Raw genomic sequence first — 14,056 nt, forward strand, 5'->3', positions numbered from 1 at the left:
CCAATAACAGTATTTGAGTTATTCCTTTGAAATATGCTGATCAGACTGAATAAATGACGCATATTGCTGGATGAGTGTCTGCCCTTGACAAAACCTGTTTGATCTGGGTGGATTATGAATGAAATTACTTTTTCAATTCTGTTGGTTAGTGTTTTACAAATAATCTTTAAATCACAATTAAGGCTTATGGGTCTATAACTGGAGGTGAGGGTTGGGTCCTTATTGGGTTTGAGCAAAACCAAAATGAGAGCAGTATTCATGTGCAGAGGAATGGTGGAGGTTGACTTAATCTCTAGCCATTCTGATGAATAATGGGGAGATACGTGGCCAGAAGTGTTCATAATATTCCACTGGGTAGCCATCTGATCCAGGTGATTTTTTGTCCGGCATAGAGAAGAGAGCTTTCCTGAGTTCTTCTAGAGTCGGTTGATCTAATGTGTAGCCTGCTCTATGGAAAGGGAGGTCGATATCGATATCATTGAGTTAATGTTTTATATATTTGATTCATTTTCTGAGAGATATATCTTATTATAAATGTCTCTGAATATTTTATTGATGTCTTATTCTTGTCTTGTCTTGTCTTGGGGTGTATGTTATCCTATCCTATGGATCTTTGATGGCTGTAGTAAGTGTTTTTTCTCTATCAAATTTACCTGATTTTTCATTGAATTCAAAATAATTAGCTCTTGTTCGTTGCATGAGGAATTTTTTAATGGGTGATATAATCAAGTTGAGATTTAAATTGCCATGATCTAATTTCAGATTTGCTCAGTGGGTGAGTGGGCTTGTTGGGAGTGCAAGTCTTTTAATCGTTGTTCTAGTTTATTTTGGCATTCTTGTCCTTTCTTTTTTCTTGTGAGTGGAGAATGAAATAATACAATATCTTAGAACTGCCTTAGCCGTTTCCCAGAGTAAGGATGGTGATACTTCTGGAGAGTCATTCAGTTCAATGAAGGAAGTCCATTTTCTGGAAAATAATTCCCCAGAAGAATTCTTTATCTGTCAAAAGTGAGGTGTTAAACCACCACCTGGGCTCAGGTTGGTTTCATTTATGAGGTTGAAACTAATCGACCCGTTAGCGGAGATTACAATAGGATAGATTTCAGGATTAGTGATTTTTGACATTACAGAGTTGCTTGTCACTAAAAAGGAAATTCTAGAGAAGCTTTGGTGGGGTGGTGAATAATATGTGTATTCTCTATTATGTGGATTATTTGATCGCCAAGAGCAAGATCACTCATATATTGTTATATAGTGTCCGACGAACACCAGGGCTTGTGATTTTTTTCTCGTTTGTGAACGGTCTAAACTTGGATCAAGTACTTTGTTGAAGTCCCTTCGCAGTATAAAAATAATATAGTGAAAGAAAGAAATTTATTTGATGTTACGTAAAATTCAGTGTATGATTATGTAACGCCCTTCTGTGTCTGATATTGTGTTTTTAGTCTGATATAGAAACACCTCATTTTCTGAGTTGTATGATGCAGAAAACATCTGATTAACCCATTTAGCTTAGAGTTTAGGTGCTCGGATGCAGTGAGGTTAGTTTCTTGCAATAGACAGAAGGGGGGTTTATCCTGGTGAGGGGACTTAGGTTTTTGCTACGTTTAGCTGGTGAGCCCAAGCTTCTCACATTCCAACTAACAAACCTAATGGGCGTCATTGAGGTTAGTTAGGGGGTGATGGGTGTGGATTTGTAGTTTTCCTATGCAGCATCACAGTGCGTCCAAGGGAATAGCTTTCTTACTGTGCCCATGTTTTCCCATAGATAAGTATGAGTTTTCCTCCTTTACATTCCTTTCTACTGTCCTTGTATTGCATGAAGTTTGTAGGGATATATATCTACACAAACAAATGACAAATAGAAAAAACTAAACATCGAACATTGCAGAGTTAGATATTCATATAGTGAGCGGTGTCCATGGGGAGTTTCAGGGCGGTGTAGGGGAAGTCTTTCACCATGTTTTCTGGTGGCTCAATGTTGTTCTCTGGGATCCCAGAAAATATGAGGTTGTCCCGCATACTCCTGGATTGGATATCCAGGATAGTCTCTTTCATGATTGATGATTGATGATTTTTGTTTTTACGCCTTGCAGAGGTTTTTAGATCGGCGTTGTCTTTTTGCATCTCGCCGACCTGGCAGTGCAGGAAATCAAGGCTGGATTTGATCTCAGAAATGTCTTGGAGAAGTGGACAAAGCATGTCTAGCTTCTTGTTAATATCATCCAAGACACCTCTACAGTGCTGGGGATTGGAACATCTGTGAGATTGTCTTGTTTTAGTCCATGGACGCCGCCATGTTCATGATCTGTGCTCACTTCTGTCTTCTCACGAGATCACAGCATGCTCCCGTACTTTACATTTATTTCAAACCAAAATCCTCAGTTATGGATAGCATCAAAATATTCTGTTATGTTTTCTGTGTCACGCAAAAGTGGCTTTAATATCCACTTTTGGTCCAAAAAAACCCCTCTATATTTTCCGTGAAAAATCAGAATCAGAATTAGTTTATTCCGCCAAATACATTTGTCCAACATTCGTCATGGTGAAAATTAGTGATTGGTGGATTGGCTCTACAGATAATTCCCATTAAAAAAGCAGTTAAACAAATTATAAAATTAAAAATAAAATAAAATCAATAAAAAAAAAAAAAATAATAATAATATTTTTTTGTTTTGAATACTTGTTCCTGTTTGGCAACAGTGCAGCTGTAGCGATATATACTGTATGTATATATGTATATATATATATATATATATATATATATATATATATATATATATATATATACACGCACTTAAAAGTATATAGTGCGAGATGTTGTGCGCGCCTAAAGCCTGTCTTTGGCAGGTGGGCCGTGATTGATAGCTCTGGGTGGCGTTCCTACCAGTTTATATGTCACTCTGCAAAAATAGAGTTGGCATTGGAGCAGGGCTTGTCTTTCACCATCCATCAGCGCCTTAATTATCTGTAGCCGTAGTGAGCTCTAATCTGCTCTAATGCACAGTGCTGATTCAATCTGCCTGGTAACACACAGGTTGCCACTGGATCTTTGGATCTGAACACTAGTGTTTAATGGAAAGTTGGTTTTACCATGATTTATTTTTCTTTCTTTCTCTCTTTCTTTATTTCTTTCTTTCTTTCTTTCTTTCGATAAGATAACGCCTGAATGATCCTGAATTGGTGTTTTAATAAAGTGTTTGATCTTATGGTTGTTTATCTTTGTTTATCTGTTTGTTTGCTCCTTTCTTTCTTTCTTTCTTTCTTTCTATAAGATAAGATTTCTCCTGAATGATCCTCAGTTTACCTAAATGTATTTTCTTATCTTGTCTTTCATTCTTTCTTTTTTTTTCCAAAAGAAAGGGTTTGGGATTTTTTTCTTGAATTGTTTGCTTTCTTTCTTCATTTTTCTTTCTGTCTTTCTTTTTTCTCCGTGTTAAACTGACCTTATTTCTATAACATAAAATAACCCCTGAATGATCCCGAATTTAATAATGTTTCTTATCTTATCTTATGGTTTATTTATTTGTTTATCTGTTATTTATTTAGTTTTTCTTTCTTTCTTTTTTTCTATCTTTCTTTCTATAAGACACTATAAATGATCAATGATCCTAAGTTTACGATTGTTATCTTTCTTTCTGCCTTGCTTTCTGAATTCTTTCTGTTTTTCTTTTTGTATTTCTATCTTTCATTCACTGCAGTTCAGTTCAGTTTTATCATCTCTCTAAAGTTGGGATGCAACTGTAAACAATAAAGCTCAAATGACACAACATGATTTTTGAAGTGCATCCCCCGACTTATAATTCATTAAGTATTCTGAGGCAGGCGGAGGAGAGAAGAGGTAGATAGGATCTGGAGGGATGGAAAGTTGCCTGTTTCCCGCAAGTCAGCCACATCCCCACGTCTCCTCCTCCTCTTAAGGAATAAAACATTGTGTTCTCAGCACAGAAAACGGAGGAAGCCACCACCCGGCAAAGCGACCAGGGTGCTTTCCTCTAAACCATCTCTATGGATCTCTCTCTCAGCAGTGCGCTACTGTGTAAAATGCAGGCGTTTTCCCGGCTATTTCATTGAATGCGGGTAAAGGTTCAGCTGTCTTCCCTCTTGTCATTCATCGTCAAATTGTACAATTGTCCATATTCATGCGGGACGCGATTTCAGGGTGCAGAGGGGACGCTCCAGGCTTCCTATTCTTCTGCGCTGACCCCAAATACATGTGAGAGTGAGTTAGGGGCCAGGGTTAGGGGCCCGCATCTCCCACCATTTTCCTTTTTCCTTTTTTTTGCAAATGTAAGGTGCCCTTGTGTGGTAAGCTGTGTTTGCACTTGAACTTGTCAAAACATCTTTTGTATGAAACCAGCCATGCAGCTTATGTCAGTCCAAAGCTGTTTGCGTGCATGCATGTGTGTTATGCGTATGTGCACATGCTTGTCTCGATTGCAGAAATGTTCTCATTATTGGCATAAGCGCACACACTGATCTCCCGCTACTGGAAGATGTCATTCCCTTCCCCGTTTCCCCAAAACACAGTTCTCAGTCACGGTGTGTTTTATCTTTCTATTTCGGGGTTACAGTTCTCTTTTTAGTTCTTTTTTTAACTTATATAATCACATTATATTCATAATTCTATCCCATGTATCGTCCCTCGGGCCTATGTGCATATGGAACATGGCTGCAGACAGAAGGTAAAGAAAATATTGGATTACTTGGAGAGTGGGTTAGTAGGAAGTTTGTTCGGGAGAGGGGAACTGGGTCAACCACTTGTCTTCTTCCGACAACTCTTCTCCTTATCTAACTGAGACGTACATGCAAGCACATGTGTGTGCTCACACACAATGTCTGACATAAATATACCGTTCAGACAGTTATCTCTACATTTATCTCTTATGCACACACACACACGTGCATAAACTTACAAAACACAGATATTTGACACAAAAATATTTGTCAAGTAATGGAATGCATTCATCCATGTATGCATGCGCGCACACAAACGCAGGCATACCCCCCTCGACCCTCCTCTCCATGCCCACACTAACTCCATTTCAAATTCCACATTAACGATGTGATGTCGCCCCCCACCCGTTATAAAGCCCCTCACGCATCGAGGTTCCTTCATAAAAAACTGATGAATGCTCACACCACCAGGTCCAAGAGAGGGTGGAGTGGGGATAGAGGGGAGGGGGCTCCATGGGTTGCCCCATCTGATCAACATGCTCCGACATGGGGCCCTGCGCCTCTCAAACCATGGACTGGAAAATTTAATGGACACGCTGATCCGCCCCGTACATTTCACAGCTTCCAGGGGGCGTAATGGAAAGCAAAACCCAGGGTCGCGATTCTGGGTGTGTTTTTTTGGACGCTTGAAGCGGAGAAGTGAAAAAAAAACAAAGAAATTAAACAAAATCCTTCCATCCATTATCTATACCGCTTATCCTCTTGTGGTCGCTGGAGCCAATCCCAGCTATCATTGGGCGAAGGGCGGGGTACACCCTGAACAGGTGGCCAGTCTATCATATGGCTGACATACAGAGACAAACAACCATGCACGCTCACATTCACACCTACGGTAAATTTTAGAGTCACTGATTAACCTAACCTGCATGTCTTTGGAATGTGGGAGGACACCGGAGTACACCGGACACCGGAGTGAGAAAACCCACGCAGGAACAGGGAGACAATGCAAACGCCACACCGGGAACCTTCTTGTTGTGAGGCCACAGAGCTAACCACTGCACCACCATGCCGCCCTCTCAACATTTGTTGCCGTATTTCATACCGATAAGACTCGAGGGGATGTGTTGAAGTAGCAGATGGTTCATGACGTATGCATAAGTATCTATTATTTGCACACGTGTCAAAAGCATGGATTTTAAGTGTCAATTTTGAATGTTTTGTATGAAAAGCACCAAGTTTTTTCTGTAACTGTGCAATGACATTGGTCCTATGGCACAGAAGACCTGTGTGTCCCTTCAATGTTCTCCCACTTTTAACCACTCATCTCTGGTTCTGCCATTGGCTGCGGTCACATGTGGGAAGGGCTTGCTTCCTTGCTCGTGTTATAAAATCCACGCCATAACCATGTCTCTCTGATTGGCCCGACTCATCTCCAGACTTGAGGCTGAGCTGTCACCAATGCAACAGTTTGTTGGTCCCTACACGGCAAGAAATATCCCCAGAAACATGCCTACGCAGTACAAAGCCGCCATAACTCCAACAGATAACTTGGAATCCCAAACAAACTAAGGTAACAGAAGTAAAAGGCAAAGTTCACTGCAGCCATTTGTTCTTATTAAAGTGATGCTCACAGTATTTGACGCCGCCGGCTCGACTTAATGTACAGTGTGACCTTGGATGTGGTATAATATAGTCTTGGCTTGGGCTCTGTAGCCATCTTAAGTACATGCTGTGTTCCCAGTCATGGCGCCACTAAGCCCATGGGAGCAACACACACTTAACCCTGCAACCCCTAACTACCCCCCCACCCCCACCCCACCCCCCGTCTACCCCTGATCTTTATAGCCCAAGAGCATTTGAGATATGAATTGTACTTTTCCTTAAAGTGTGTGTGTGTGTGTGTGTGTGTGTGTGTGTGTGTGTGTGTGTGTGTGTGTGTGTGTGTGTGTGTGTGTATTGCAGTTTGTTTAAAAACATTGCGTATGTGCTCATTCAGTGACAGAGACCACTGTACGCGTGTGTGTGTGTGTGTGCGCGCATGTCTGTGGAGGGCCATAGGTCTCCTCCTTTCATAGCTGCAGGCTTATGTTTCACTTTGTGCTCTGCAGGGAACACACACTCACACAAACACACACATACACGCACACACACACATCCATCTTCGTAGGCAAGTCAGTCATTCATTTCAGCTTCAACTTTGGCCCACATCCACTGGTATGTCTGTATTCATGTATGTATGAACGTCGGGGCCAGCGAAGGGAGACCAGGGAGGATAAGGGCCATTTGCATTTACATAGCATGCCATGTACTTGGTTCACCGGGTTCATACATGTTAACCCAGTTTGCCTGGCAAGGCATGAGGGCCTGGTCTGCTCTCGTTCCTCCGCATGAGGCAACACTACATCGACTCGCAGGTATGTCCAGGGGCGGGACTGTTTCACGGTGGCCCATGCTATTTGCAAGGAAAGTGCAGTGGATGGCTATGCTGGTGCCTCGCCTGCAGAAGTTCTTCCACTTCTTCTAATATGCATGATCTTCTATGTGGACTTCATGCAAAGACTCGGGAGTGATCTGACAATTAGATGCGATTCTGATGAAAGCCGATATTGATGAGATGAGGCTCATGATACGATTTTATATATTTTATACATAATGAAGATTGCTACCAACTTCATCTGATGTGCGTTACAACATATTTCACAGAACAAATTAAGTTTAAAGCAGAATTGTTATATTTAAATTTAAATTCAAGAACAAATTAAGTTTAATGCAGAAATGTTATATTTAAATTCATTTGTGGTTATGGTGGTCATTAATTTAAGTTTTTCATTTAAATGGTTGAATAACTTCCAAACAAATCATCAATATTTCACGTTTAAAATCGACTCAATTTAACGATGGAAATTAACTGCATTAGGGTAACGATTTTCTTTTTAAACCCAGCCTTTGGGAAGACACACAGTTCTATTTGGTTATGCCTAGATGTGGTAGGACAACAAGAAAGTTTGTGGATCACTCCCCCATACCCTCCCCTCTCTCTCTGTCTCCCACTCTGTCTCTCTTTTTCCCCCAAGCAATATTTCATTTTTTCTCTGACTCTTTTCGATCTATCATTTAGGTTCTATATCTTCTTTTTCGCCCAGCAACCAGTCTGCTCTGCCTCTTGTAAAACGCTGGGCAAAAAAAAAGCTAAAAACAACTACATTCAGGTGCAGCGACTACAAAGCATACTATAAATCAACCACGTGTTCATTATTTACCTCGCCCAGGCATGGGTTAGAGCGAGGGGATGCCCTCCTTTTCACTGAAGGCTGTTGAGACGGCCATTGAGACTGTTCTGTGATTAAGGGTTAGGATTAGGGTTGTAGGGCTGTATAAATAAACTTGACTTGACTTGTTATCAAGCATCCAGTGAGGTCAGACATTTCTGCTTGCTCACACCGAGACACATGCCACCTTTTTAATAGTTTCAGTTAAATATCAATTGTCATTATCGTTTCACTCTTGTCAAGTTATTAAATTAGATTGGAACCACATTTAATGGCACAGGGGTGACTTAAACCGAGGCTGAAACAATATCAATCAAACAAACATCCTGCTAAAGTGTTTACTTCTAGTTTACACACTCCGCTCTTAACATTAATTTAGTCATGTTTAAGCTATGACATGGATTTTATTTTATTTTTTTGCTTTAATGCCACTTATCTCTATTGCCCTGTGTAATTGAGCCAGACAGCATGGAATTAGATTGATTGATTGATATCCCCTTAACCCCAAATCATGTAATCTACCACAATTCCACTGCTTACATTTTACTGCGTTTGTGCCAGATATTACATGTCTGTCGTAGGCTAATTTAAAGGCATTGTTGGCACCCTGATGGATTTGAGGAGTCAGACTGCTGCCAAAGCTTCACTTGATTTAATTACTTAGTAATGCACTCTGCTTCAGTCCTGTCATTTACAGGTTGATTTATGGTTACACCACAGGCAAACACACACAAACATACACACACACACACGCACGCACGCACGCACGCACACACACACACACACACATACATGATTTAAGAGCTCAGATGAATTAACTATTGTCTCTTCTCTTCCTCTTTCTTTCTTCATCTGGCTGTCGTTCTCCCTTTCTGTTAGATGGGTCTTGCCTTAGAGAGCCAACAGAGGAAAAGAAAAGCTCCCGCTCCCCCTCCAACCCCTTCCTCTGTCACCCCAGGCCCTGAGGACACCACCTTCACCTCAGCTACACCCACCCCCGATAGCCCTGCTACCCGAATGCCTACCGCAGCTTCTCGTACCAAGGTAGCCTCCAGCGCCGCAGCTTTCCAGGCCTCCCCAAAACTAGCGGTACAGCCCAGTCCTGTGCTGTCCTTGACCTCCATCCCCAGCTCCCCGGCCCCCAGTAGCACCACAGTTGACAGCCTGGCTGTCCAGGACTCCAGCTCTGAGCTCAGCCACAGCATGGATGACTCGGACGCCGATCTGGATCCATCCAGTTCCGTCTGCAGCGCCATCACCACCAGCAGCAGCAACACCAGCGACACCATGAGCATGTCCACTCCTGTAGGGCACCAGCCCATTGTGACTAGCAGCACGATGGAGGAATCAGGGCAGGCCAGCAGTGGGGCCGACCAATCCGAACGTGAGGGAGCGGCGGCCAGCTTCTCAAGGTCGGAGACAGAATCGGCCATCAACCTGAAAATGGAGGAGGTTGAGAATAACAGACACAGTGCCATAGGTAAATATTAAATTTTCTTTACTGATTAGCACAAAATACTTTTCGAACATTATGAGGCGAGCACTGCAGGAGTAGCAGCAGTTCCCAGTGCAGTTTTGTGACAAAACTATATCCATTTTTAGAGTAACATTTGCAAAGGTATGTTGCAGAAAATAACGTGTTTCATGTAGTTCCTTCAAGGATAGATGGGTCAGTCTGTGAAAAATTAATAATTTTTTTTCGAACCAAGGCCAAACGAGTTGCCTGTTATTATTGCAAAATATCATTCTAATAATGTATACCAACTTTATTTATGTAACACTTTGCAAGTTGCAAAGTTTGTTTGAGGAATAAAATACAAGATGAAAACAAATAAAACACCAAGAAATGATAAATATACAAATTAAAAGACATTGGATAAAATAACAGGAAGAGAAATATGAGCATTTAAGCATTTAAATTCTTTAATATTCATTATTTTCTACAGCTGAAAGAAACATGAATACACAACTGTTTTGAGGCGCTGGTCTAGGCTGACACTGCAATCAGTTGCAGCAAGGATTCTGCAATTTCTGACAACATTCTGCAGTAATGAATCGAACTAGTTAGTCATTGTCAGAGTTTGTATTCCTGGGACCTATGATAAGAATTTCAGTCCTATCCACAGCTAGCTGAAGAAAGTTTTGAGACATCCATTTGTGAATGTCGGGGAGTCAGTGCTTCACTGCAGGTTTGCAGGAATGGTAGAAATGAGAACCATCTGCATAGAAGTGGAATTTGTTATAATTTCCATGGAAAAGATGGCCAAGAGGTAGCTTGTAGCTCCAGAACAATATTGGACCGAGCACTGACCCCTGGGGGACCCCATAAAAGACACTATTTTGCCATCTAATCTATTATTGTGTGTCCTGTTTAAGTATGTATACACAATGCACAACCTCACACACAGTTGTAACAGTTATCAATTTGAAGATTAGTTAGAGCTGCATCGATCCCTGCCTCCTTCACCAGGCCTCTCTCTGGAGTGTCTGAACAAACACAGCAGATCTCAGTCGACAGCATAGAGAGAGAGGAAGGGAAATGAGGAAGGCGACAAGGAGGGATTTTGGTGGATAAGAGACAGAATGAGCGGTCAGCAGTGGGGTAACTTATTCATCTGCAGACATTGGTTTCTACTGCCCACCTCTTCCCTGACTTTCTCCCTATATGATCCCTCCTCCATTTGTATCTAAATTTGCCCATTTCAGCAGACAACTTGTCCTTCCCCTATGCCTTCTGTCTTCTTTGTCTTCTTCCACTCTTTATTTGTGTGGGAAAACGTTACCATATGAGAGCCATAAAATGAGTGTAGAATGAGGCTTTTGTGTGAATTTAAGCACACAAAGGACTCCTTCTATGCAAAATATGGCAGGGGTTTTGAATCCCAGTTTACCAGTTGCTTGATATATACATAGTTTAAACCCCCTGCTTCAGTTATGGGTGAATGGGTCAGAAACAGATGCAGGTCAATAGAGAAGCACTTTTACAGAGGGTTTACTTTACTTTATTGCCTTACTTCACTTTAGCACAGATACAATGCTTTTGCTGCACAATATATTGCATACATATAGAAGAACCTCTCTCTTTGCATATACACTGTCAGGTGCATTCAAGTTTGCAATGCTTATTTGACAATAAACATATTTTGTGCTTTGTAACCACAATCACTTGCTAAATGAACGACCAGGTGGTCTGGCAGAGCGGTAAGTACAGATAACTGAGGTTCAGATTAACAGGGTTAGGGTTCAGGGTTCGAATATACTGTAAATTGGTGTAAAATCTTTCTTTATTTTGCTTGTTTTTTATTTTGGCCTTAGTAACAAAAGTAGAACAATAAACCCTAATGTTTTATTTTAAGTCTTCTCCTCACATGACATGGATGTTCTTATTTCTGTAGGTCAGGTAATTCTTTGTCTCAAACTTCAATCTCCTCTTATTCTCATCTTAATATTTAAACAAATGAAATAATTGCCGTCTGTGTGTGTGTGTGTGATTGTGTGTGAGAGAGAGCTTTATCCGTGTCAAGCTGACAAAAGGGTATCACTGATCTTAATCTGCTGTACGGTAAGAACTCCAGATAGACACACCTTTTTATATATAGCCCAGTTGGCTTATTATCCATCTACTTCCTAGAAGTCAGCCACTTGGCTCCCATAAACACAGCTTATCACACCTCCAGCCACAGCTGTGTGGCATGACCAGGCAGTTCCCAGTTTGGAAATGTTGATGTATTCATTTATAGCCTACATAATATCCCTTGCGCTGTAAGCAACGAGGACCACAGGCGATGTCCTCAGAATGACCAAATGTATAACCGTCTAAGTTCGATGAATGAATATTTTGATGTGTTAAAAAAAACTGTTTCAAGTTCAATCTCCCAGACAATAAAATATCAAATTTTGGTTGGACAAGCTCAAACCGTGTGTCTAGACAAGGATGCTCAAAGTTTAGACTAGCCTTACTTTGTCTTACCTTTTAGGATACACCTCTCTAGTTGTGTGTACGTGTGCGTGCTCTGAGCTTATGGAGCAGTCAAGGTTATACAGTATGACCATAACTGTAACGGGTGTGGTTAGGACCCAATTGCAGCACAAAGACAGGCAGGGATATTTGGTAATGTCTTTTATTTGTAGAGCAGACGGAAGACAGGCAGGTTCGATAACGGGGAGGGCAGACAGAAGACAGGCGGGGGGCAGGCAGGATACGTGGTCGGGGCGAGGCAGGGTCGGTAGCGGGGAATCAGTCCGGAGAACGCTGGAGAGTCTGGTGCAAGCATCGAAATCAATCTGGCAATGGGTGACTGGTGAGAGAGGCATATATAGTGGCTTGATTGCTGATCGGGAACAGACGTGTGCACAGGTGAATGGAGTTGGGCTCATGAGGCAGGTAAGGAGAGGGAGGGGAAGGTAGATGAAAGCGGAGGTCATGACAATAACAATGCAGGGTTTATCAGCTTTAGTGCACAAGATGCTCTTTGAGTCTCCGACCTTGGATGACGGAAACGTGCCACAGTGATACAGGAAACAGTGCTTTACTGTGTCTCTTTTTGCTCATAGTACAATGAGCAAATCATCCAATTAAGTTCCCGTTATAAGTAGGCTTGGGCGATCATGCAAAATTCGAATCGGTGATCGCTGAAGCAGGTTTTCTTTTGGAATGGGACGGGTCGGGAAAGTCCCTTAACTCAATTTTGTTTAAATTTTTTGTTTGATACATGTAGGAAACAAACAAAAATAGATAGTCTCAAATAAAATCACAGGCACGGGAGCACCAGCGCACGGTGCACCGCTGTGTGGAGGAGAAATTTAAAAAACGTTCTCTAAGATTTGCACATAGAGCGGGGAAGTTAGATCGGATCACAAGTGGTTACTGGACTTCTCCCGTGGTTACTTGAATTTTGCTTACCTTTTTCGCCACGCCTCTCAGCATACAAGGTTGCGGTTGCCGTTCAGTCTGTTTTCTGCCGCTGACTTTGTGTTTAAATATGCTGTTTGTGTTGAGAAACAGATTTTTATAGCAATGCTGCTCATTTTGTCTAAATTATTGATAATTGTTGTCAATTACTTGAGTGATTCTGCTTTTAAAAAAAGCTTAATAACCGTATTGACATACAGGGTTTTTTTTTCCTGGAAATACGTCTGAAAAAGTGGTATTGTCTTCTATTCGGGGTCTAGACATTTAAATGTCAATATAAAATCATCAATCGATCAGTCAATAAAAAACAAAACTGCAGGGGGACAATGACATCCCCTAACTCTATGCAAGGCATGCGATAGGAGCGTAGAGTGTTTCAATCTGTTTCCGCACACATACAGTACCCTACAACTGTGGAACAACACCGACACATTGACCTTATCCGATCCACCACTCGCTCTCCATCGCTGTTGTAGTTCACTGGGAACCGGAAATATTCCCACACGGCTGATTTAAAACAAGCATGCCTGTCTTCTAGCTTCTGTGTGTCAGACTCATTTACACTCGCCCTAGTGTGACTGACTCAGTCAGACGCCAATCAGCTTGAGCTAAGCTTATGAGCGTGTGAGATTTGATTACTAAGCTTAAGGTTTCCGGGTGGAACTCACGCTTGTGAAATTTTGTTCCGCATTACGTTCATCAATCTTCACACACTCCGTACGACTGCATACTGAGTAATCATTATTTTGAAATAAAAATACAATTTTCTTCACAAAAATAAGATTTGGTCTTCAAAAGATATTTTTCCAAAAATGAGTCTCAAAAAGGGGGGTCATTTTATTATCAGGGCCTTCTTATATTCAGGTCAATATGGCAATCTGCACAATAATTTGTTTTCCCCAGTCTAAATGGAAACATTTATTTCTTTCCCTCTGACAATCTTAAATCAAATTTCTTCTCCAGTATCCGCTTACAATAAGATGTTGTGAGTGTTAAGGAGGGGTTCTTCCAAAATGGCAACACAAAAATAACGTGAAATGCATTCCAATTTGTGGGCAAGATTTTTAGCAAAGTGGGACGGTCTAACAGACACGTAAATAATGCTACGTTGTTGGCCGTATTTAATGAGAGCAAACAAAATGTATTATAGAAACAATAAATAGGCTTCACTCAAAGGGAAATTAACAAGCTACATCCA

At 41.3% G+C, this 14,056-nt stretch overlaps 1 protein-coding gene across 1 annotated transcript in view; it reads left to right on the forward strand.

The window, feature by feature from the left end:
- Nucleotides 1–14,056, forward strand: part of cobl (cordon-bleu WH2 repeat protein) — a gene marked incomplete at its 3' end in the record, with an annotated part of 79,770 nt that overhangs the window by 47,362 nt on the left and 18,352 nt on the right. The window contains exon 9 of the mRNA XM_080004873.1: nucleotides 8,826–9,426. Within this exon, the coding sequence (XP_079860999.1) occupies nucleotides 8,826–9,426 (601 nt within the window). The remainder of the gene's footprint in view (nucleotides 1–8,825; nucleotides 9,427–14,056) is intronic.

This window comes from Zeus faber, assembly GCF_960531495.2.
Source record: "Zeus faber genome assembly, chromosome: 8".
In the NCBI taxonomy this organism is placed as follows: Eukaryota; Metazoa; Chordata; class Actinopteri; order Zeiformes; family Zeidae; genus Zeus; species Zeus faber.